Source organism: Acinonyx jubatus, chromosome C1, assembly GCF_027475565.1.
Source record: "Acinonyx jubatus isolate Ajub_Pintada_27869175 chromosome C1, VMU_Ajub_asm_v1.0, whole genome shotgun sequence".
Lineage (NCBI taxonomy): Eukaryota > Metazoa > Chordata > Mammalia > Carnivora > Felidae > Acinonyx > Acinonyx jubatus.
The window spans coordinates 77,267,825-77,292,733 of NC_069381.1; the positions used below are offsets into that span (position 1 = coordinate 77,267,825).

The 24,909-nt window shown below is 46.2% G+C and overlaps 1 protein-coding gene across 4 annotated transcripts; it reads right to left on the reverse strand.

Moving 5' to 3' along the window:
- Positions 1–3,674: 3,674 nt before the first annotated feature.
- Positions 3,675–14,542, reverse strand: GFI1 (growth factor independent 1 transcriptional repressor). 4 transcript variants are annotated; one of them, XM_027058599.2, is made up of 7 exons: positions 14,401–14,541; positions 11,856–12,062; positions 11,348–11,530; positions 9,061–9,548; positions 8,819–8,956; positions 7,592–7,757; positions 3,675–5,287 (listed from the first exon to the last, which is right to left on the reverse strand). In XM_027058599.2, exons 2-7 carry the CDS (start codon positions 11,968–11,970, stop codon positions 5,109–5,111), a joined length of 1,269 nt encoding a protein of 422 aa, XP_026914400.1. In that variant the 5' UTR covers positions 11,971–12,062; positions 14,401–14,541; the 3' UTR covers positions 3,675–5,108. The 4 variants fall into 4 exon arrangements, with proteins under 4 accessions (XP_026914400.1, XP_026914401.1, XP_053070420.1 ...); XM_027058600.2 differs by having other exon boundaries at positions 12,862–14,464; XM_053214445.1 differs by lacking the exon at positions 14,401–14,541 and adding an exon at positions 12,211–12,842.
- Positions 14,543–24,909: the final 10,367 nt, after the last annotated feature.

The following is a 24,909-nucleotide window of genomic DNA, read 5'->3' on the forward strand; positions in this document are numbered from 1 at the left end:
TATGTGAAAGATTGTTTGCTTCAGAATTATCTGTTAAGAGAGAAAATTGGAAATAACTAAAACTCTCCCAACAGGAGAATACAAAAATAATCACCAAGTATTCATACAACAGAATTCTTTATGCAGCATTTAAAGAAATGAAGAATACTGCATGTACCAAATGGACAAATCTCAAAAATAAAATATAGAGAAAAAAAAAAGTAAGGTGCAGAAGGATACATACACTATGATACCATTTATATTAAGTTAAAACATGCTAAGTAGTATTATATATAGTTTATGGTAATATGTATAAATAAAGGTATAAAAATAGTCATGGCAATGATATGTACCAACTTTGGTAAACTAGATGCCTCTGAGGAGAGAAGAAAGGGAATGGTGTTAGGGAGGAATATATTCCAGAGGATATTCAACCATGTCTGTAATGTTTTATTTTAAAAATAAAACCCAAAGTAAATATGGCAGAATTATGTTTATTATATTATTTATAATTTCCCATATGTTAAAATGCTTTCTTTAGGGGCGCCTGGGTGGCTCCGTCAGTTAAGCGTCCAACTTCAGCTCAGGTCATGATCTCACGGTCCGTGAGTTCAAGCCCCGCGTCAGGCTCTGTGCTGACAGCTCGGAGCCTGGATCCTGTTTCAGATTCTGTGTCTCCCTCTCTCTCTGCCCCTCCCCTGTTCATGCTCTGTCTCTCTCTGTCTCAAAAATAAATAAATGTTAAAAAAAAATTTTTTTAATGCTTTATTTAAAAAGTGAATAACTTTGGGGTGCCTGGTGGCTCAGTCAGTTAAGTGTCCCACTTTGGCTCAGGTCATGATCTCATGGCTTGTGAGTTCCTGCCCCGCATCGGGCTCTGTGCTGACAGTTCAGAGCCCGGAATCCGCTTTGGATTCTGTGTCTCCCTCTCTCTCTGCCTCTCTCCTCACTCGTGCTCTGTCTTTCTCTCTATCTCAAAAATAAATAAACATTAAAACAAATTAAAAAGTGAATAACTTCAAAGTAAAACTTCAGGATCTTAATTACTGATGAAATCCTGATAAATACTAAAATTTCAATAAAACTTAACCATAAAAATTGTCAAAATTCTCATTGTAAAATATAAATATTTCAGTTTTATGTGTCCATATTACAAATAAATATGAGCTATCTAGACATAAATTGTAAATTCCCCTGATCACAGGGTTAAAAATATAAAAATATAAATATACACACACGTGGGTAAAGATTGGAAAGCAACACTGAAAATAAGCTACGCATAACCTTCCAAGCTAGAAGGGTTTGGGGTGACACTTAACTTTTTTATTAAAAAGTTTTTTAATTTAACAAATGGAATGTTGCTAAAATAAAACCTTTTTAAAAAAACTTTTTACTGTAAAAATAATATAGCAGCAGAGATTTAAACAAATAGTTCTCTAGAAATGTACAGTACAAAGTCACATCCTTTTAGGCCTTCCTCTAAATTCTTTTCTTTCTGTTAAACGACCAGGTTATAAAACAGGCACACAACAAAATGATGTGGGTCAAATCACTATTGCCACCCAATTTTCAAGGGCAATAGCAGTCAAGAATTCGTCTGGGAGAGATACTTTGCTATGCCTTTAATTAAGGTGGGGCTTTTAAAACTCAATTGTTCCATTCGTGTCTCAAATCAATCAGATGAAATTCACCTTTTAGGTGGCCTGAATCCTGATAGCTAGGCACACTTGATAGGTAATTTAATCATCTCTGGTGTAGACGAACGCAACCTGAAATTAGCTAGTGAAAGAGTTGGTCTTCTCTGAGATAGCTGTGCTTTTCCACTTTTATGCGAGAGCTGAGCTTCACCAACTGGCTAGCTGGAGGCGTTATTAAAAATTTAGTGAAAGAAACAAAGGTGTGCTCTGGTGTCTCTTGTTACCCTTTCTACTGTTACTCCAGCAGACAAAAGGCATAGAGCCTGCCTCATGAATAATGTGACATGGAATATTCACAATCTATTTTTAATGGAGGCAAGTAATAACATTAAGAGAGATATTTGCAATCTTCAAATTTCACACAGTAACAGGTGCAATAATTTGTTTTGATTCTGAACTGAGGATATCAAGATATATTTTTTTCTTAAAAAGGCGTACTGTTAACATCAAAATTACAACTTCTCATTTATAGCAAAAACAAGGATTATGAAAATGGCCCCAGAGTTCTAAATGTCATCAGAGAAGGACAGGACAGATAACTAGATTTCAATCAGTCTACTTACCTCTTGACGCCAACTTCTTTACTTTTCAAACCAGTTGGAAATAATCAACCAGTATGCACAGTGAATTCTGTGCGAAGGACATTTTGTGATCTTTATTCCCTGGGAGTTTTGTTTCCCAGGACACTAGGAAGAGGTTTCTGGATGCTGTAACTGTTCAACCATCAGTTCTGGAAAATTATCTTCAACTGCATTATAAACAAATGTAAATTTTGAATGAGAGTAAACTGACATGGAAAGACATGGTGTTGAAAACCAACTAAGCACAGCCAAGGACTGAGATTTAGAGAGACTGGAGAAAAGCAGTCTTGCCCCCTTACCCACCAACTCAGAGAGCGTCCTATGTGTTCAGTTGGTTTCCTAAAGTTTCAAGCAATTTATCTTTCCATTGTGCTCTAGAAAGCAGAGCTGGTCAGAGTTAAGCAGAATTTTATTTTCTCTGCTTATTTACCTACTACCTCAGCAAATACCTACTGATCTCCTATTGGTGTGACAGGCACTGTTCTGGGAGCTGAAGATTCAGCAGTGACAAAGTAAATAAAGCTCCATAGGACACTGTGCTCACTGCCGTACCCAACCACCTAGAACAGTGCCAGGCACATACTAGGCTCTCAATCAGTATGTGTGAAATTGATTTGAATCGAAATGCACAATCTACTGGTGGTCACCACAGGCCATGCATACCTTGGCTGAGAGATGTTAGAATGAGCACAGGTAGTTGGAATTTAGGCCAGGACCTTATTCTAGTTTCATTTTCTTAAGGACTGATTCATGCAAGAAATTCCCACAGGTGGGATAGAGCCAGAAATAATTCAAATTCCAATTTTACTACCCCTCCCCTGATGCATCTTTATATTTAGACTTGCAGTAGGTGAGGCAACTAACCAATATCACACACTTTCTATCCCCTCCAGTCTCCACAGAATCAAAGCAGGCAGGGTTGGATTAGGATGACAGAACCATATCCCCATTTTATGGTCAAGGAAACTGGAATCAGGGAGGCCAAAGGAGTTGCCTAAGTCACACAGCATGTTGGTGACAGAGCTGTGACTAAGACTCAATTTCTGGACCCACGAACTGTGATTTCTTTATTCATATGGGAGCCTTCTGACCTATAAACAAAACAAAACACAAAAAACAAACAAACAAAAACAACCCTGAGGTCCTCAGAAGGATCTATGTATATGAGGACCATCAGGGACTCTATAAGACAGGAGCTTAGTTTTGTATACCTAGTTTTTCTGTTAAGGAAGAAGGATTTTTGAGGTATAGAAGGGAAAAGCATATGAAAATCCGAGCAATTGGATCTTACTCTCTTCTGGAGATTGGCTCGTCTGCTTTACTTTTAATACCTCACTATAGCTTCTTCAGGACCAACTCCCACTATGGACTAAAACAAGTCTTTTCCAAATTCCTTACCTAAATGAGAAGCCATAGGTAAGAGTCTCAATACTTTATTAACTTAAAACATCACTCTAATAAATATGTATTAACAAACAAAATGCACTCCAGAAGATCTAAAAACATTTACAAACCTCATCAACGTAAAAATACCACTTTGTGTCCTTCTAGTACACACGGAAGATCACTTCACATGCCTGCTAGCTTAGACATCTTAAAAATATCAGTGTAACAATCAAAAACTGAATATACACACAAATCTTGGAAGTATCTGTTCAGCCTTTTTTGTTTGTTTATGCTTGATAAAATCCAAATATGTCAGAAAAGAAGGTTCAAGATTCTATTTGTCTTCTCCGAATTCCTTTGGAGGGAAAAATCAGACCCAGCCACTCAGAGGTGCAACTGTTAGCTTTTGAAGGGCAGGGGCAAGGGCCATACCTTTAATCTCTGGCTCCCTGATATCTAGGCCTGCAGCCTGTGGTCAATAAACACTTGCTGAGTGAACAGATGGTTTGTTGTCCAGAGGTGCTGCTCTGATGAAGTCTTCACAGCCTCCTGCAGGAAGGACTCTCCTCTCCTCTCACCACCAAGTGATTTTTTTTCTTCTGCTCCCTCTTGAAACAGGCTGGAGGCGCCTGGGTGGCTCGGTCGGTTGGGCAGCCGACTTCGGCTCAGGTCATGATTTCGCAGTCTGTGAGTTCGAGCCCCGCGCCGGGCTGTGTGCTGACAGCTCAGAGCCTGGAGCCTGTTTTGGATTCTGTGTCTCCCTCTCTCTGACCCTCCCCCGTTCATGCTCTGTCTCTCTCTGTCTTGGGAATAGATTAACGTTAAAAAAAAAAAATTAAAAAAAAAGAAACAAGCTGGACAGCGTGTTTTGTCATTTCAAAAGTATGAAACTCCTTCCCCAAATCAGTTTCTGAACCATTCTTCAAGTGGGAGAATTGATTCTTCCAAGATTTACAGGCAGCACCCAATAGAAAGGGGTTAACAGACTCCCCAGAAAGAAAAAAAAAAGTAACACTCATTTTTCATTCTAGATAAAAACATTAGCACGTGTCAACCTTGTAAATGGTGATTCCTCCTCTTCCACACAAGTATCTGGGGTAGGTCAGGAGAAGGAAAGAAACCTGAAGGGTTGTCCTGTCTGTGGAGCAGGGCTGGGAATGAGAACTGCAGAGCCCAGGATTTTATCTGAGCCCCTCTTGACTTTTGAGTCTTCCTTCTGGTGTGGGGGAGCCTATTCGGCGTGTTCACAGCCCAGTAAGTTACTTGGTTCCCGCTCTGGGCTGAACTTTGTAAAGGTAATTTATCCCCTCTTGCAGTTCCAGGAAGTAAGGTGGAGGGGCTCACCTTGCTGGGATCTTCGGACTGGCTCCGAGGGCCTGAAATGTCGGAAGTGGATGATAGCAAGTGGGGAGGCTGCCCTCCGTAGTGTTGTGTAATGCTTGCTGCTTGCAGCCAGCCAGGGCCCTCATTTGAGCCCATGCTGTGTCTCCCGGTGCCGCCTGAGGTCCACCTTCCTCTGGAAGCCCTTCCCACAAAGGTCACAGCCAAAGGGTTTGAAGCCTGTGTGCTTGCGGCTGTGGGTGATGAGGTTGGAGCTCTGGCTGAATGCCTTCCCACACACCTGGCATTTGTGGGGCTTCTCACCTGCAGGGATGGAGGAGGGGAGGAGAGGAAGTATGAGTCTATGATAAAGCTAGAGGGGACTCAATGTGACCCACATGCTCTTAGCAGCAGCTGGCTGCAACGCAGTCTGAGGCCTTTAAGTGACGTGGAGGGTGACGTGTTGCAACTCAAGTCCTGGGAAGTCATGGGTGCACCAGGTGAAAGGGAGACTTTCTGAGTGGGGGTTCCCAGCAAAAGGCCTCAAACCGTTTCCTGCTAAACGGAAACAGAGCAAAGGCCACGTGCCCAGACTCACAGCTGAATCCACCCTGGCAAGGCACCCCTGACTTTAGAAGCAGAGAGCTCCCAGAGCAGATGTTCGATGTGGGGGTGGGGGCCTGTCCTTCAAACATGTGACTCTGTTCTTATTCAGAGGAAGTTTTCAAATCTGAGTTTCCAAGTGGGCGTTGGTTTGTGTGGACCAGTGAGCCTGTCTTCTTTCTTGCTCTTGAAGGACAATAGAATGTATCTGAAGCACAGACATTTCTCAAAGTCGTATTTTTAAAATCCACATTTGGGTCACGAAGTATTTCTCAAGATGGCTGATCCTTCTATCTTGATTTTACTTTCTTTTTATAAGGATTCTTTATATCCTAGCAAATCTTCACCACAGATTAATAAATAACAAATAAAAAATGTTTGGTCTTTCCCCCCAAACCATGTGCTGTTTAACATTTGGGTAAATGGCATGCATTTTCACATAGCCTCAGCATGGCATTATAGTCAGGGCTTGGTCTTGGAAAAGTGCAACAATAGATGAAGTTTGTTTTTGAGGAGACTTCTATCCCTCTTGCTGTGCCCCTTTCTGTCTTCATGTTTCAGATTTCCTTGATAAGGAAGCACCCATCAAAACTTACCCTATCCCTTTAGGGTCAAACAAATCTGAGAAACAAATTCTAGCTAAGATGTAAATGTTTGATAAGGACTTAATGTTTCATTCAGTCAAGATCCTATTGCATTTTGGTAAGTGTTTTAAATACTTTTACTCAAAAGGAGTGAGTTACATGGAAATTTCAGACAAGGGTCCACGATTAAAATAGGATATTTTTCTGAGTTTTCTGATGGGGGCATCTACACTGCCCAAACATATTTATAAACATCAATGGTCGGTGTTTGGAACACACTGGAATTTGCTTTACATCAGTATTCATATTCTAGAATACAACAGCCAGAATTCTGGGTCCCTTGTAAGTGTATTATTTACTATTAAAGAGACTGCACCTGGCATTAAAACTGCCACCTATACACAATCAAAATGTTGCAGAAAGAGTCCAAGATTGGAAGCCAGAGCATTCCATGGCCTCAAGATTTACTCTTAGCCTGGCCTGTGCTAAATCATTGCATCACCCTGAGTTTCAGGATGGCAAGACTACTTTATGGGGTGGCAGTAAGGATCAAAAAAGGGCTAGATTTGAAAGCAATGTGTAAATAACAAAGTATTATAATAGGTAAAGAATTATCATTGTTATGTCATGAACTTGCTGAAATTTTGAAAAGAGCAATAAGTAAATAGAAGTTTTCTACATCTACCAACCTTCATGACTCTGAAAATACAGTAACCAGTGGTCAAGATAATAGATATTTGAAATCAAGCAGACCTGAATTTAAGTCCTGGCCCTGCCACTTGCTATTGGGGCCCTGGACAGGTTACCTAATCTTTCCGTGCCTCACTTTCCTCATCTCTAAAATGGAGATATGGAATAGTCTCTACCTCCCAGAGTTTTTGTGAGTATAAAATGAGACAATGCACTTGAAAAGTGCTTAGCAGACAGCTCAGTAATATTTACCATTGTTTTTTCCCTCCTCAATCAGGATAAGCTCTTAGATTGCAAAAAAAAAAAAAAAAAAAAAAAAAAAAATGCAGCCAAAAGGCCACACATAAGTCCCTCCCCTAAAAGGCTGGGTGGGAGCTCTGCAGAAAGTCCTCAATCTCTGGAGCTTCATATCTTACCCTGCTCTGAGCAGTTGGAGCAGCAGTTAAACTGCTGGAGGAAAATAGTCTTTGCAAGTATAAAGAGCCTGAGGCTGATCAGCTTAGTGGTTCTTCAGATGCAACCCCAAATCAAGGCCCCTTTGGGGGAGAACGTTGTTCGTAAACAAACTTAAGAGAATCTGCCTGCTTGTTTTCTTGCATACACTTCAGTGATTAACTCTGTCTGGAAGGTACCGCTCATTCTGCAGCCAGAATATCACAGGAAAGGTGAATTGTATTGGTGGGAAGAACAATGCTCCCCCACTCCAGCCCTCACCAGGTGTTTTTCTACAAGCCAAGGGCCTTCAGCTTACCAGTGTGAATGAAGGTGTGTTTCTTCATGTCTGACTTTTGGTGGAACCTCTTGCCACAGTACTGACAAGGGTAGGGCCGGGTGTCTGAATGGATAAGCAAGTGTGTGGACAGCGTAGATGACCTCTTGAAGCTCTTGCCACAGATCTTACAGTCAAAGCTTCGTTCCTGTGGATAGAAAGATGTGGCATTCCTACTGCAGGCATCTAGGCTGCCATCCTCCTCACCACTAACCCAACCATAAAGTCCCCAGAGCCAGGGCTCTCCTTTTCTTCGGGCTCCCCTTCCACTTAGCCTGCCTCATCATTCTCTCTCCCCGGATTTATTTCCAATCTCTACCCCCTCCACCCCACCCTCTTCCCCTTTAACACTTTTTCTACCCACTTTTCACCCACAGCCCTCCACACCCCATGGCAAAAATGTATCCCCACCCTGCTTTTTTGACACCCATTTACAAACACTTCTCCACCCTCCTCAACAGGAGGCTTAGACCTCAGTCAGTTGAGACCACTGCCCCCTCTGGCCAGTGCTGAGAGAGATGGAAGAATACTGCTCTTTTTAGTAAGTCTGTACGTGAGCATTCTCTTGTCATAGTTACTTGTACACTTAATTGCTTATCTACTCTCTGTCACTGAGCTAAGCTGAAAAATTCTGTGGGGGCATCCTGTCAGGGACCTGATGTGTTACAGGATTCTCACGTGCCTAGCAACTGGAAGTTGGACAACAAATATTAATAAAGGAATGAATGAAAGAACAGCAGGACAAATATGCTGCTGGATACTCTAAATGAGCTGACATCCCTTCTTTTCATTTGGGAGGGATCAATGCTGATTAAGTGACAACCATTTGGTGATAAGAAGCGAGGCAAAAAACAAACAAACAAACAAACAAACAAACAAACAAAACCCAGAGCTAATAAATCTGATATATCCGCAGCAAGAGTGCATACAAACCCTCCTCAAACCCAAAGTAATGATCAGGATCACCCTCTGGAGGCTTACAATGATGTGACACCAAACTCTAGGGCTGCCTGGAAGCCAGAGCCCGCCACCTTTCCCTACACACCTACATCCGGGCAAAGTGCCTTGGTGGAGGAGACTGGGGGCAGTCCGGGGACGTCCAAGGGAAAAGATGCCAAGCGGAGAGTGGCAGGTACTGCACTGAGAAGCGGAACATCCCCGAAAGCGAACCTGAGCAGGGCCGCGCGCGGCCTTGCGCCCCGCGCTTACCTGCGAGTGCACGGCTTTGTGCTGCTCCAGGCTCACCGCGTGCCCGAAGGTCTTGCCACACATCTCGCACGCAAAGGGTCTCGTGCCGCTGTGGGACCTGCGCACGTGCACCTCGAGCCCGTGCGGCGTGGAGAACACCTGAGGCGGGTGGGGCCGGGGAGAAGGCCGCTGAGAGGGGCCGAGGGGCGCGGGCCAGGGGCGGGGGCGTGGGGCCAACTAAGCCAAGCGCGCGGGAGCCTCACCTTGCTGCACTTGATGCACTTGTAGGAGTCGCCGCCCAGCAGCAAGCGGGTGCACAGCAGCTCCGACTCCACCTTGACGCCGGCGCCCTTGTCCGCGTGCAGCCCGTGGCCGCGCTCAGCGTACAGCCCGCCGGCCGCCGCCGTCGGCCGCTCGTACAGCCCTGCCGCCGGGGGCCCGAAGTCGCCGTAGAGCCCCAGGCCCGCGCCGCCGGCAGCGCCACCTCCTACGCTGCCTCCCCCGGGCGCCCCGGCCCCTGCGCCGCCCGCAGCCCGCTCCGGGCCGTAGAGCGCCGCGGGGTGGCCTGGCTCCGGGGCGCGCTCGCAGAAGAGGCCCAGGCCCGCACCGCGCTCCAGGGCCGCGCACGGCCGGTAACTGTGCACCAAGTGCCGCAGGTCAGAACCCGCTAGGCCGCTCCACGAGTATGGCTTGAAGGGCAGGGGGAAGGGTTGGGCTTCGTCCAGCGACGGGCACACCGATTTCTCTGAGGCTGTGGAGGCACAAGGGGGCGTCCGGTCAGGCTTCAGACGGCGGGGCGGACGCCGCCCAGCGGCATCTGCCAGCCGCCCAGCACTGGTGGAGTACTCCGTGCGCCAGGCGCCGCGGTAGGTGCCCTGACGCCCCCAGAGTAAAACGCGGACCGGGTCTCTGGGACCTCGAGGATCGCTGCAGGCGGCAGGGCAGCAAACGGATAATTAAAATGGCATCGGTCGAGGAGATGGGTAAATTTAGTGCCAGGGCAGCGGAAACGCACGACGTTAGGAGGGTCTTTTCTGGTGGGACCGGAGCAACTCGCGGTGCCAAGAAAACAAGCGCGCCACGCCGTCTGCGCTGATAACTGCTCTGAGCTGAGCTGAGCAGGAGAAGGCGGCCCCCCTTAGGGCCCGACAGCGCTCCTGCGCAGACTGCCCAGCGCCCAGCGCCAGCACTCTCCCGGCCCCTACAGATTCCCACTCGTCTTTTTTCTTTCCGGGATCGATAAGGAAGGAGGGAGAGGACAAACAAAATGCAGCCCGGCCTACCGAAGACATCTGTCTGGGAAAAAAAACGGGGAAGTATTAACATTCCTAACAGTTCCTTCAATACCCAGTGCAAGTAGCAAAGGGACAGCGGGAGAAAGTTTGGAGCTTGAACTACCTGCCACATACTCCCCATTCTCATTCTTGTCATAGCTTGATGGTGAAAAAACCACATTTCTCAGAGAAGAATTGACAAGGTTTAGCCACCATCTGCCAGTGCCACAGCTTTCCCACATTCGAGGCCTCTGTGCCGCTGCCCAACGTGAATTCTGCTACAACCAGACACCCAACGTATCCTTTCCCTATTTGCATACGGATTTACAAATCTGTTCCCACACTGCACACTCCAGGCTAGCCGTTTTAATGAGAGGATGCACCCCAAGATTCCCGCGGAGAGATTGCCGCGGCACCCCGTCTTGGAGGGCGGTGTCCTGCACAGCCATGAAGAATCATGGGGTTGCAGGCTCCCAGACATATTCGCTGCAGCCATGGCTTTAGCCAGGTCAACACACTGAGGGATGGGGTTGGGACTATCTTTTAAAACTAGTAAAGGCAATCTGGAAATAACAGGCACCTGGCAGAATGCAGCTAATGTGTGTTCTCCTTCCCCGATCAGAACCCACGACTCACTCCCACCCAAAGTGCACAAAACTTTGCGCAAAACTCCATTGCTGTCTGGAAATGTAGCCAACCGACTGGTCTCTAAGGCTGGGCCGGCCAACCCCACCGAACGAAAAATCAAACAGGCCCCCAATCCGCGCCTGCAAAAACTCAGAGGAGGGCAGAGATTTCCGGCCCGACCCGTCCCTCCCGTTTAGCGCCCAGCTCTGCCAGGCCCGATGCTTGCGGGAGCCAGAGGAATTTTTAAAGACTGCCCAGGTTTCCGTTTGAGACTCCAGCGTCTGGATTTGGGGATCCTAGCTCTTTCTAAGCAGTCAACTGATCAGAAAACGAAATGTCGAGGTTGCTGCCTGTCGAGACGACTCATTTATTTTCTCTCACCCACCATCTCCGCCAAACGAACGTTAGAGATTAACAACCCGGGTCCCGCCGCCTCGGATCCAAGCAACAGACCCCGCAAACAGGCTGACGCAGTCCCAGAAAAGCCAGATGCCTCCCCTACGGGCTCCTTACCCCACGAACACGCGCTCTCCTGTCGGAAAGACCCTCCGCCATCCATTTAGCATCTCTGAACCCAAAGCTGAGTTAGTTTACTTTTCACCGTGGGAACCCTGCTGCCCCGGCCCCAGAGCTCCCAACCGGCTCCTACCTGGAGACACAGAGGGCGACGGAGGCCTCCAGAAATCCTCAAACTCTGAGCTCCGGTCGCAGACGCTGCCCTCACAGCTGCCCGGAGATGCGGAGGCTCTGTCAGGGGCCTCAGTCATCTGTGAGTCGGGGGACAAACGACCCCGGGGCTCTGTCTTCGCCCCTCCTGCGCTCGAGGTGCTGTCTGCGGAGAGGAGGCAGGATAGGAGCTCAGGCTGAGCCCTGAATGGGGCCAATGGTTCTGAAGTGGCGCCTCCCCAACCCGTGGCACCCGGGCGTCCTCTTTTTTTCCCAGACCTGGCCGGGAACCCTTCCGGATCCGAGGGCCGGAGCAAAGAGGCCGTGGCACCTAGGCGACGAGCCCGGAAGGGACCCGGAAGGTTGGAAACAAAAAAGGCAGCAAAGGAGGCTTCAGGGTCGCCCTGCCCGGCTCCTTTGGGGATGGTGTGTCAGGGCGCACAATCTACGTCCCTGAGAGCAGCCCCTCCCGGTCCGCGCGCGCCCCGCACCTGCTCCGCCTGGCGCCAGTACATTCTCCAGGCGGAGGGAATAGTCGGGTCCCGGGGAGCGCGGCTGGTGGTAACTGTGAGCCTTCTTGCTCTTGACAAGGAACGAACGCGGCATGGTGGTCCGGCGCGCTCCCCACTCCGCTGCCTGGAGCCGCCGTCAGCCCACTGTCACTTCGAATTCTTGCTCTGCCCCAGTCAGGCGGAGACCTGCCAAAAGAGAAGAACCCTGTGGAAACGCGGGTCCGCACGCTCCTGGGCCGGGGACTGGGGAGCCGGGTGGAAAGAGAGCTTCAGCCGGGGAGGAGCGAGGGAGGCCTGCGGGAGGAGGGGCTTGGCCCCGCTGCGCCGCGCTCACCAGGTGGCACTCGGACAGGTGGCGCGAGCCCGCCGCCGCCGCCACAGCTCAGCGGTAAAACCCGTCCCGGGGCTGAGGCTCAGGCCTCTTCCTTCTGCTCGGCCCACACCCCTTGGCCCCTCCCCTTTCCTAGCAAAACTCGCTCCGTCAAACTCTCCGGAGAGCCGATGTCCCCAACTGGCCAGTTACCCCAACTCAACCACTCATTTGCCTGCCTGGCCTAGTTTTCGGGCTGGGGAGTAGAGCAGCGACGGGCTGATCACTCCAGGGCCGAGGGATCGGGGACCAAGAAGGGGCTACAAGCCAAGCACTCCAAGAGCCCGCTACAAACCGAAGGCGGGTGGTGGGAGAGGAGGGGCGCACTAGGCTGGCTGAGCAGAGGTTGGGAGAGAGCAGCAGAGGGGCTGAGAGCAGCAGAGGCTGGAGAAGGAAGGCAGAAGAGAAGAGGAACAGGAAGGTGGCGGGAGGGGAGATGGCAGAGGACTGACCCCGGCCCCGGGTGGAACTCGCATACCCGTGATCTCCCTCGCTCCTCAAGCGAGGAAAAGGTTGGCCTGGAGACGCGAGTGCGGCGGGGGCAAGCAGAGTCTGGGGCGAGACCTAACCTCGGAAACCAAGTCCTAGGAAAAAGCATTTTTTCGTTCTGCTCACCGAAAACCTTGTCTAGGGGAAGTCGAGCCCGACTTGTGCGCGATGGCTGTGAACTGCCCGGCGTCTGTAGTCCGCGGAGAAACAACAGATTATCCAACGCGGAGAGCGCAGGATGCGCTGCCACGGCCAGTGCGCCGGGGTCCAGGAGCGGGCCTGGGAGGGAGCTAGCTGCCCGCCGCGCCGCTCTCATTAACCCCCAATCAGTTCACCTAATCCCGGGGTCGAAACCTGAGCCCGGCGGTGAGGCGGGGCAGAGCCTCCAGCTCCGCTTGGGGCCGCTCGGGGGCGGAACCAGGCAGGCAAGGAGGTCTAGGGAACTCGAAATTTGCCTTCCTCTCGGAGTGAAGGCGATGGGCGCCGCGTTCACCTGGGAGCTGCAGGCTCTTGGGGGTACAGCAGCTCTCCATGGTCTAGGCTAGTTCAGTAACAAGGGTGCTGGGGGACCACAGGCGGGGACAAGGATCTCGTCCTTGGCCTTCGCGCGTCTTAGGCTGCCAGACTAGGAGCTACGCGGCTCTCAGAGCAGGATGCAGGACACTAAGACTACCTGTTGGCGCTCCGAGCTGAAAACGAGTTCTCAGGGACTCGTTCCCTAGAGGGCATCCCACGTCCCACTGTGGAGTGGGGACAGGCTTGGGAGAAGAGTCGTCTGGGACGTCTATCGGAATCCCAAGGGACCTTTCCGGAGTCCTAAGAGCCAGAAGGCCCCTGGGAGTGAGGGTGCCACCCGCCACGGTCTGAGTCCGCCCCTAGGATCGGGACTTCAGGAGGCTTGGGGGTGCTGGGGCTGCCCCAGGGCGCAGTCCTGCCACCACAGTTTTCCCTGGGCCTCTGCGTGAGCCGCCACTTCGGCCTTATAGACACCACAAACGCAAAAACGAATTCCTTAGGCAGCCATGAAACTCAGAGGTAAAGGAAAATGGGGCGAAACGGTCTTGAGGGCCCTGCTGAGGTTTGGGTCTGCGTCGGCGCGAGGTGGGTCGGAGGAGGTGGGGAGGCAGGGGGAATTGTCAGCGCGGGCGCAGAGCCTGCGCCGGCTGGCACCGCGCGGGATGAGGCGAGCACAGAGGCGGCCTCTCCACCCAGGCGGAGCCCCGCTCCTCTCTCGCATGCCGGGTTGGCCCTACCCGACCCTGGGAGAGTGGAGTGGGTTGGGTAGTAGGGACGAGGGCTGAGCGCGTGGGAAGGCGACCTCGCGCAGCAGCTGGCGGCGGGAGGGCGGGGCGGCCCCCTGAGCGCACGCGGGCCAGGGCCTCTCTTCACTGTCTGGGCCTGGGAAGGCGGGAGTGGAGGCACGGAGGGGCAGCCTCCTGATCGCAGTTGCCACCGCCTCCCCACCAGATGTTTCCTTCCCGGATGAATCCTGCTCCCCTGCGCCAAATCCCCTGCGGAAAGGGTTCTCGGGGCTCCCGCACAGTGGCCAGCTGCAGCGGGAACCCGGCAGCGCCCTCTGGTCGCCCCCGCAGTGGCGGTGCCCCGTTAGTCCCCGCGGCCGCCCCCACCAGGGGGGCAGGCGCAGAACGGGCGCAGCGGACCTACCTGCGGGGTCAGGGCACCGGCACTGCGCTCCGAGTTTTCAAACTGAGTTGCTTTCGGGAGACACTGCGTTGTCTCTCTCTCTCTCTCTTTTTTTAATCTCCTTCCGAGCTCAGCCCCCAAAACCACAAGCTTCACTTCCTGAGCGTTAAGGAGTAGCTCTCTTAGTCCTCTCAGACCTGCCCCCCAACCCCCAGTCTGGGCGCGCTCCTTTGCGCAAGGGGCTAGGAGGCGGACCCGGGGCCTGGCCTTTCCAGCCGCCCTCCCAGGAGGTCCTCCGCGTTTTTGCTCTGTGGGGCTGCGGAGGATGGGGAGGCCCGGAGAGCCCAACACCCAGGCACTAGAAATGATTCAAAAGAAAATGAACCATTATTGGCTCTCGGGAGACTTCCGCAGCGAGAAGAAGTCACAGATTCAGGACACAGATTGAGTGGAGCGCCGGGGAGTGGGAGCGCCTAGCTCCAACGAGGCCTCCCCGCCCCTCTGCCCCGGGACACCTCCACCCCCACCCCGCCGCCTATTTGGGCTGGCCACCCCCGGGTTGAGGCCGTGAATCACCGGCCGACGCTGCCGCCGGCCTGGAGCCCGGCGAGTGGCCGCGGCGTCCGCAGAGCGAAACCTGCCCCTCTGCCCCGAAATAGCTTGTTGTGGAAACACTTCGGGATAAATACGCCCAACGAAGCTGAAAATACCTTGACACCCAATCCGAGAGGTTTGCTCATTTCCCTTCGGATTTAGGTAATGGTTAAATTTGGAAAAGGTGGGCGAGCGTCGAGCCCCCGGCGGAGAGGGCGCTGGCGGCGCGTCCCGCGGGCGCCCGGCTAGGCTGGCGGGCGCGCCCTCCCCACGCATGCTCCGCCACGCTCTGCCCCGTACCCTCCGCCCGCGGCTAATTTCCGGTGGTCGGAGCTGCGAAATTAAAGACTGCGCGGGAGGGAGCGCGCGGGGGCAGCGGCGGAGGCGGCGACGGCGGCGGCTCGGCTGACCCCGCCCCGCCCCGGCCCGCCAGGGAGAGCCGCACGTCGGGCACCTGGTCCTGAGAAGAGCAATACAGCGCCATAAAAGCGCCACCCCGATGAGTATGGAAAAAGTAAATCTTCACTCGGATTGTGTTTTCCTTGAGGATAGGCACTGGATCTTCACTCTTAGGTCCCTGATAGGCTCTTAAGAGACGTCTGTGGACTGAGTAAATGATGAAAGGAGTTAAGAATTCTTTTGATAGAACAGGGGAAAATGTAAACTTCACCCATAAATAAATGCAGCAACTTCCAACGCTAGATGTCTGCCATGATCCATAGCGTGTGGCCTGTTGTGTATGCTTAAACCTAAACCCTTTCCTGACGGGGGTGGATGTCGTAATTACGTTACTTTCCTAAGTGAATTGAGCTAGATTTTGATCACAACTTCCTGCGCAGTACGTCTCCAGTGTCAGATACCGGGAGAAGGGAGTGTTGCTCCTCAGTTCTTGCAAAATAATGTACCATATTTTAGATCAAGCCAAAATTGTCATGGAAAAGTAAGGTCCTTGTAGCCCTTTGCATAGAGAGAGATGGTTGTGTGTTTTTTTTTTTTAATGATTTTTAATTTGCTTTGTAAACCCAAAGATGTGCAGAAAATATTTGGTTACCATGGCAGTAGTTCAAGCATGCTTTAATAGATCAGACATTTTATATAGCAGTGGTCCTACATCTACTGTGTGCCAGGTGCTGGACTAGATACACCTTTTAATAGCCTGCCTAGCTATTCTCCTTACACTACTGTTGATTTGTTCAACACGCCTTTCCTTATAATTGGTTAGCACCCAGAGGTAAGCAATCTTAATCAGAAGGGTTACAAATATTGAATAAACTGAAGAGAAAGTAAGTAATTTTGTATGTATGCTTTTAATTCTTGTATTCTTTGTCCTGGCCTAATGTATAAACATCTAAAAGCGGGCCACAATAAATCTTTCCGTTATTCCTTCCACCCTATGCAACAGTAGAAAAAGGCAAATTTTTAAAAGAAAATTATAAGTGGAACAAAAGGAAATTTATTATCAACCAAGTTCTAGAGAAACGGCTGAACCATTTCCTTTGCACATGAGCAAGTTCAAAGTCAAAATTTCTTGAAAAGGCACTGTGACTGTTTAGTACTTTAGTTGAATGCTGCTCAGAAAACATGGGGGAGGCTATGAAGGGGACAAATAATCACCTTGTACAGTATCACTTGAGAATAAATCCCTTTCATTCAGATTAAATCTAGTCATCTTGCTTAGCTTGCCATTCACATCCTCTCAATTTGTAAAATAAAACTGAGGACTGGAACAGGGACACCCAGAGAAAAGCAAGCAGGAGGGAGATGGCATAGAATTTCTCTTTATAATTAAAAAATTTTTGAACCATATGTATGTGTTACCGATTCAAATAAGTACGCATAAAAATATTTGACTAGAGAGATCAGGTCATTTCCTAGATGTATAGTGTCAAAATGTAACTCCCACACTTAGGGGGAACAGAGGAGAAAAGTAATAAGTGGGGCACCCAGAGAGGTTAAGAAACTTGCAGCTAAGAAGAGCCAGCACTGGAAATGATGATACAATGAACTTGACTTCCCACTACTTCAAACTACCTCTCATTCACCACTAAATAGAGAATGAAGAGAACAAGACACCTTCGCCCCCAAAGTGCACGTTTTTAAAAGCTGGAAAGAATCCTTCCTCCAGTGTGCTCCTTTGGAACTGAAATAGACCTAATGGTAAGCAGAAGGTAGGCTTGGAGCATAATTTTCTATAATACTGGTTTTCTAAAAAGAGGATGTTAAATGTACATTTTTGTCAGTAATTTATTAATTGTTATTAAATAATAATAATAGTAATATATCTGTAGATGCTAAATAACAAATGGCGTTCTTCATATCACAAACATTTCCAAGTCCTGGCCAGCAGCCCATTTATTTCAAGCAGCATCTCATAGAACAGAATTCCCCTACAACAAAAGATTTCAGACAAAAAAAACCCAACAAACCGTAACCAGGTATTACTAGTTTCTTGTTTATGTTTTCACAAAGCTTTACATTTACCATTTCTGTTCTATATGGGGTAGGCATAGGAAGAGTGGGGATCCTGAAATTGCAGAGAAGGGCAATGCCCCCATTTCCAGCATACTTTTCTGTAATTTTTGCCTCATTTGATGTTCACGGCAATGCTGCCAGGAGGGGAAAGAGTCCAGGCTTTCTACAGACAATCACTGGTGGAAATGAGTCTCTGTTCTGCCAATTACTAGCCCTGTGACCTCGGGCAAGTTAACTGGACTCTCCAGCCTCAGCTTCTCCCCTATAAAGTCAGAAAACTACTTACCTTGCAAGCCCATGGAGCAGCCCTTTGATTTTCACTTTGAACAAGTTCGTCTGAGCACCAAGAATGGAAGAATTCTCCCAGTAAGAGTGTCCTAAGTTTAACCTTCTTGTTCCATGTCCTGCTTCAATTTATTTAACTTCGCATAAGTAAACTTCATTATAGTCATTTGCAGGGACTTGGATTTTTTTTTTTTTAAATCAAAGAGCAGAGGAGAATGAATCAAGGATCAATTTTCATTTGTAGATATTTTATAGATCTATTTAGGGGACGTTAAGTGAATAACTGTTTCAGGACTTAGTTTGCCCATCTTTAAAACAGGAGATGCCTCCCATGTGTCAAATACTATGATCTATTGGCCAAGAGTAGCTATGGAAGACATAATGACCGTAAAATCAATAAACACGTAAAAAAAATTACAGGATGGGACTGGGCGTGAAGCTCCGTCATAAGCTAGACAAGAGATTTGGTGTATAAGAAGGTGATGGTTTATTTTTTAACTCCATTTTTTTTACTATAAATTCAAATTCATATAATTTAATAAAGAAAAAAAAGAAGAAACCCCAGTAAAACAACATTCCAGTATTTTTGCTCTGCTTTAAAAAAACCCACATAATTACAACCATATCATAGCTATAAGTGTATTCTTTTTTCAGTGAATATTATAATCATATTTCTTTCTGTTCTCTTTATTTTTCAGATTTCATTTAATAATAAAAATAACATTATTTAAATAAAAATCATGACAGTCCTTTTCCTTGCTTCAATATTATCTTTCATCATTCTCAATGGCTAAAATAGGATTCTATAATCTAGATTACTTATAATTCATGCAATCACCCCCATCGTAGTATTTAGCTTGTTTTCATTTTTTACTATTTTAAATAATACGATGGAAAGTTTTCTAGATGTAGTTCTGCCCACATTTTACATTGTTTCTTTAGGATATATTTTGAGGGGTGGAATTTCTGGATCCAACAATGAATATTTTTAACGCCCTTGAAAATACCAGAAAAAGTGTTTTGGATAGTGTGTTTATGTAATGCATCAATCAAAAGAATTCATATCACTTGACAAATAGTTAAAGGATTATAAAAATCAACTATGGAAAAGTTAGACCTTGGTTAAAGAACAGATATAGAACGGGTCTGTATTTTGTGCACAAGAAGTATTTGTTAGAGAGTGGCCACACCCTGTCATATTGCCATGTTTTTTCCTCTTAGTATTAAAAAATTATTTAATTTTTGTCTTTGGATTAGCTGTTTTGATGAGTATATTCAGATAGAAATATAAGTTTTTATATATTTTCTCAGTTGTATGCATTCAAAGAAAATAAATGCAGGGCGATAATTGTGTGATGCCTTAATTCAAATGTTAGGTAATATAATTGTCTCCCTTATACTCTTACAACTGGCAGGCTACCAAAAATAAAATTCAAATGACACTGTAAGTCAAAATAAGATTAGATGGTATCATCATTTATGGAAAGTGGGTAATGCTTTTTTACTAACATACGCAAAAACTGGGAAATGGGGTAAAGGAGAAATTTGGAGATAAATTAATGTAAAACTTACACTTTGAGTAAGACCTAATCTCGTATTAATATTTGGAACCTTTTCAAACATAAAGAAAAACACAATTTTCTTTCAATAAACATTTTGGGACTAATATATTTAAGTGTTGTTACATTATAAAATATACTCCATCACTATGAAAAACTTAAATTTTTACATTAAGGATTTCAAACATCTGAAGAGGTAGGGGCTCTCAGCTTTGGTGTTCGAGTTCAAATAAGAACATTGTTAACCTCACCACATATATATTTTTACATTGTTCCTAAGAACAGATTGACTGAATAAAGTGTCATCTTATGTGTGGGCTGTATGAGATGACTCTTCATAGAAACATACCCAGCGTGAACTTTTATGGAAAGAAAAAAAGGAGTAGATTTTACTTGGTGAATGGAAAATGTAATGAGAGAGAAGTGTAGAATTATTTTTCTTTTGAGTTTTTCATCATTTCCTCCAGGATGTTTGGTTATCATCTTACCCTACCACAGATGAAACATTTCGCTTTAAAACAGTAGAGCCCAGGGGCACCTGGGTGGCTCAGTCAGTTGGTTAAGTATCCGAATCTTGGTTTCAGCTCAGGTCATGATCTCATGGTTCGTGGGTTTGAGCTCCTGCCTGGGATTCTCTCTCTCCCTCTCTCTCTCTCTCTCTCTCTCTCTCTCTGCCCCTCCCCTGATTGCTCTCTCTCTCTCTTTCAAAATAAATAAATAAACTTAAAAAATTTTTAAATCATAAAACAGTAAAGCCTGTATATTGTAACTTTTAAAAATTATTCACAAAACACAGCTCCCTAGAGGGGATGTCTGTTCCCATAGCCAGAGGTAAGGTAGGAGTTGGGGGTCCTGGAAACCTCAGGCCAGCTGTGAGGAGCTCACACAAATACCCCAGGCTCAGCCTGAGCGGCAAATCCCTGGGCAGGAGCAGGCAGGTGCAGCCCACTGGGTGTTCTAGCTCTGCTGCTGCTCTGCTGGCCTCACGGAGGAGGCCACGGAGTCCTCTGAGGCAGGCATTAGAGTCATTTGTTTCCTGCATAAGGACACCAGTGTTTAAGTAGCCCAGGTTCTGATAACTATCAACTTTTTAAAACCCAACCAAATCTGTTGATTCCAAATCTTGTCTCTTTCTACCAAACCACACTGAATCAGTAGATTGAGTAAAGAAGATTGCCCTCACCATTGGTTGGCATCATCCAATCTACTGAGGGCCCTTATTGAGCAAAAAGGTGAAAAGGAAGGATGAATTCTCCTTTTTAATGTTTATTGTTTACTTTATTTTTTTTTTAATTTTTAAAGTTTTTATTTATTTTTGAGACAGAGGGAGACAGAGCATGAGCAGGGGAGGGGCAGAGAGAGAGGGAGACACAGAATCGGAAGCAGGCTCCAGGCTCTGAGCTGTCAGCACAAAGCCCGACGTGGGGCTCGAACTTACAGAATGTGAGATCATGACCTGAGCTGAAGTGGGATGCTCAACCGACTGAGCCACCCAGGTGCCCCTTGTTTATTTTTATTCTTTTTAAGTTTTATTTAATTTTGAGAGAGAGTGCAACTCAGGGGGGTGGGGGGCAAAGAGAGGGAGAGAGAACCCCAGGCAGGCTCCTCACTGTCATTTCAGGGCCCGATTTGAGGCTCAAACTCATGGACCATGAGATCATGACCTGAGCTGAAGTCAATGCTTAACCAAATGATCTACCCAGGCACCCCTTTATTTTTTATTTTTTGAGAGGGAGAGCGCATGGTGGAGGGGCAGGAAGAGGGGGACAGAGGAGCCTAAGCGGGCTGAAAGTGCCACGTGGGGCTCGAACTCAAGAACCATGAGATCACGACCTGAGCCAAAGTCGGATGCTTAACCAACTGAGCCACCCAGGTGCCCCTCTCTCTTTCTATATATATATATCTCTTGTCTTGAGTTGGGATGTTCATCTTCTCTTGCTCTCGGACATCAGAGCTCCTGGTTCTTGGGCCTTCAGGTTCCAGTTATACCAGCAGCCCTCTAGTTCTCAGGTGTAACTGCAATTACACCATCAGCAACCCTGATTCTCAGGCATTTGGACAGAATGAATTATACCACTGGTCCCCCGGTTCTCTAGCTTGCAGATGGAGTCACCTCTTGGCCTCCATAACAATGTGAGCCAATTCCTATAATAAATCTCTTGTATACAGGTATCCCCTGCTTTTCAGAAGTTTCCTTTATGCCACTTGCTTTTACAAAAGACCTAGTTAGTACCTGCTTTCACTAACAGAAAAGAATCTGAAGAGGATCTTGACTTGGGTGTATATCTGTGTAAGAATTAACCAATCTATAATCTTAAGATTTTTGAATTTTTACTGTACATACACAAGTTAAACATCAATAAAATTTATAAAAAAAATAAAGACTTTATTTCTAGAGCTGTTTCATAGGATATGAAAAAAAGGCAAAAAGCAAAAATAGTATTCAGCATATTCTTTTGCCTCAAGCAGTTACAAAGGCAGCACACACCCTGAGCAGTGAGAGAGTGGTCCCACTAAGCTCCTTCCCCAGGAACTACTACACTCAGTATGTCAGCATCAAATTGCCATAGCTTTGAACTGTGTCTCTGAGCATCTGTGCTTCATACGAATTTATTTTGTTTATCCATTAGCAAGATGTGTCCCAAGGTATTTTGGGGGTCTGGGAATGCTCAAAAACTTTTCCATATAAATGAATGGTAATTGTTTTTTGCTTTACACCATTTCAACTTACAAAAGGTTTCATAGGAATGCTGTACTTCAGGATGGGGGAAAAACCTGTATGTCCATATATACAGGCCCTACTGGTTGTTTCTCTGGAGAACGCTAATACAACTGGTTAACACGTTGCAGTTTGTGCTACAGATCTGAGACTCACGTCATATGAAGCAGGGGTAGGATTCTGGAGCATCAAAATATTCTACCAGTGGCAGAAGCATGTGGCCTACTTTTTGCACAAAGACATTTTTGCTTCTGCTTTGGGAAGCATTTTGCAGTTTGGATTGTAGAAAAGAATTGATTTTGGCATATTCCATGATACTTCTCTTATCAAAAAAAGTTTTTGCTAGGATTCTCTGAGGAAGGAGTCAGAGAGGGTAGGTGGGGGCTAGCTAGCTTGCTTGCTTGCTTTCTCTCTCTCTCTCTCTCCCTTCCTTCCTACCCTCCCTCCCTCCCTCTCTTCTTTCTTTCTTCTTTCTTTCTTTCTTTCTTTCTTCCCCCTCTCTCTCCTTCCTTCCTTCCTTTCTAATTACAAAGTTGAGATTAACTAATACTATTAATTATTTTTGGTACCAAGATCAGATATATTTCTCTAGGGTCCTAAAAAATGTGACAGAAATGAGCAATGTTTTCATATATCCTTAAAATAGGTGCAAGAAAAGTTTTTGCGTATCATAACCCTCAATATACATTGTTGACATTACACAAAAACACAATTAGGTAAAAAATTATACTTTGGGAAACTATGGCACTGTCTAGCAAGGTACCAGCTGTCTATTTATCTGGTTTAATCCACGGATATGCTTTAGCCTAGACTGTCTAAAACAAAGTGCATAAACTGATGTATACTTGGAAGAATCCTCCCTGAAAATTGCTTCTCCCTACTGAGTTTTTAATAAATATTGGATGACAAAATGAGAATTTACTCCCAGCTAAATCCCGGAACATAGCTATTCTGAGCTGTTAAAATTCAGACACATATGTCTCAATAGACGATTCAGAGTAGAGTATTATCTGTTATGAACGCTCAAGTAGTAAAGGACACCTGGCTGTTTTCAAAGGCTTTTCTCACCTACAAGGGAAAACCAAAGTCAGGTGTAAGCTTTACCTAAGGAAATTGTTTTGAGTCCGCACAGCACACAAATGAGACCCTAAAAAATTACTTCCATAGAACATGGCCAAAATAATATTCTTTCAATTTTATATTTTCATTCAGAATAGCTTAAAGAAAAGTACAGTGAACATCCAAATAATTCCAGCTAGATTCAGCATCAACATAACCTAATATAAAAACATCTTTTAGGGGCCGCTGGGTGGCTTAGTCAGATGAGTATCTGACTTCAGCTGGGGTCATGATCTCAACATTTGTGGGTTTGAGCCCCGCCTAGGGGTTCTCCGCTGTCGGGGCGGAGCCCACTTTGGATCCTCTGTCCCTCTCTCTGTCCCACTCTCTCTCAAAAATAAATAAACGTTAAAAAAAACCATTAAAAATCTTTAAAAAATATTAACACCAAAATAAAATCTTAATTAAGCACACCTCCCCCCCCCGAAGTTGTAACCTTCTATATCCTGCCATACCTTCAGGATCAAGTATTTGTGATGTACAGAGGTAATTAAACAAAGTAATTTACATAACATTTTTATAACATTATAAACTAGTTAGAGAAGATGAGAAATACCTACCAAAGGTAAATTTATTTTGCAAATAGCAACTTTTCTGGCAGTGATAAGTCAAGAGAGTTTTATCAGGAGCTCTGAGTTGAGATAACAAGAATTATCATATCTTCATATAGAATAGTACTTACCTTTCTGTTTTGAAAACAAAGAGTTGTCTTGCTCATCTACAAAAACTATTTTATCGCTCAGAATCTTTAAGATTTAATGTAAGTGTTAACAGGAGGCAGCCAGAATAGAGTGTATCTGTATTGAACACGTGTAGTTGGCCCCATAACCAATTCCTGCCAATGGATCCAAAGGCTGCAAAAATTCAAAGCAACGAATAGTGTAATATTGGGATATAACGGACAATTAATAGCTAACATCTGCCTGGTCCTTATGTGTCCAACATGAATCTGATAAATCCAGGCTAATAATATCAACCAAGCTAATAACTCATTTGTATTGGTTGTTGACTATGAGACTGTGCCAAGTTCTTTCCCCGTATTATCTCACTGAATACAACAACCCTTGAGATAGGCAGTGCTATTATTATTATTATTCCTATTTCATGGTTAAGAAAGTTTTGCCTAAAGTCACACAGTTATTTAAACCTAAGTGATTTTCGATATTAGCCCAGACTTTTAATCCTGGTTATGCTATCCCTCAATAGTAAGCAAACATACTAAATCGTCCTTTATTCAGGCTGGCTTTGTAAAACGATGAGATAAATGATGCTATCCTGCCAGGTCTCCTCACGCCTGTAGAGGGAACAAGTCAGCAATACCACTTGCTTATGGGGATCAGAGCTTACAATTCACAGCAATTCTTAAACAGCTCTAGAAATAGTCTTGGATGCTTTATTCTCTTCTGTAAACTTTTACTGATGTATAATTTATATGCAGTAAAAGTGCATCAATCTTAAGAGTAGAGCTTGCTCAATTTTTACATAGATACACGTCCAAGTCAAGATCTAAAAAATTTCCAGCACATCAGGTGCTTTATTGAATTCATATTTTTTAATCAGTTGCTTCAAGTGGAAGATCATTAGTGAACTCCAGTGATAAACTGGCTACTGAGCTGCAAAAATCCAGGCCATCGACCATGGTTTGTAGAGTTAGGTAAAATGAGCCTCCCATGAGCCAAATCACATCTGGGATACAACTCTATCATCTTGCCTCAGAGACTGTGTTTAAATTGCCAGATCTAATGGCCTACATTAGTTTCTCCCATGTGTTCACAGAAAACG

What these genes read in the sequence shown, in the direction of transcription:
- GFI1 (XM_027058599.2), bottom strand. Translation starts at nt 11,970, where the DNA reads ATGCCGCGTTCGTTCCTTGTCAAGAGCAAGAAGGCTCACAGTTACCAC. An exon ending in AGTGCATCAAGTGCAGCAAG is followed by an intron (nt 8,957 to 9,060) that starts GTGAGGCTCCCG and finishes CACCCGCCTCAG; the next exon opens with GTGTTCTCCACGCCGCACGG. An exon ending in ACAAAGCCGTGCACTCGCAG is followed by an intron (nt 7,758 to 8,818) that starts GTAAGCGCGGGG and finishes TTCTATCCACAG; the next exon opens with GAACGAAGCTTTGACTGTAA.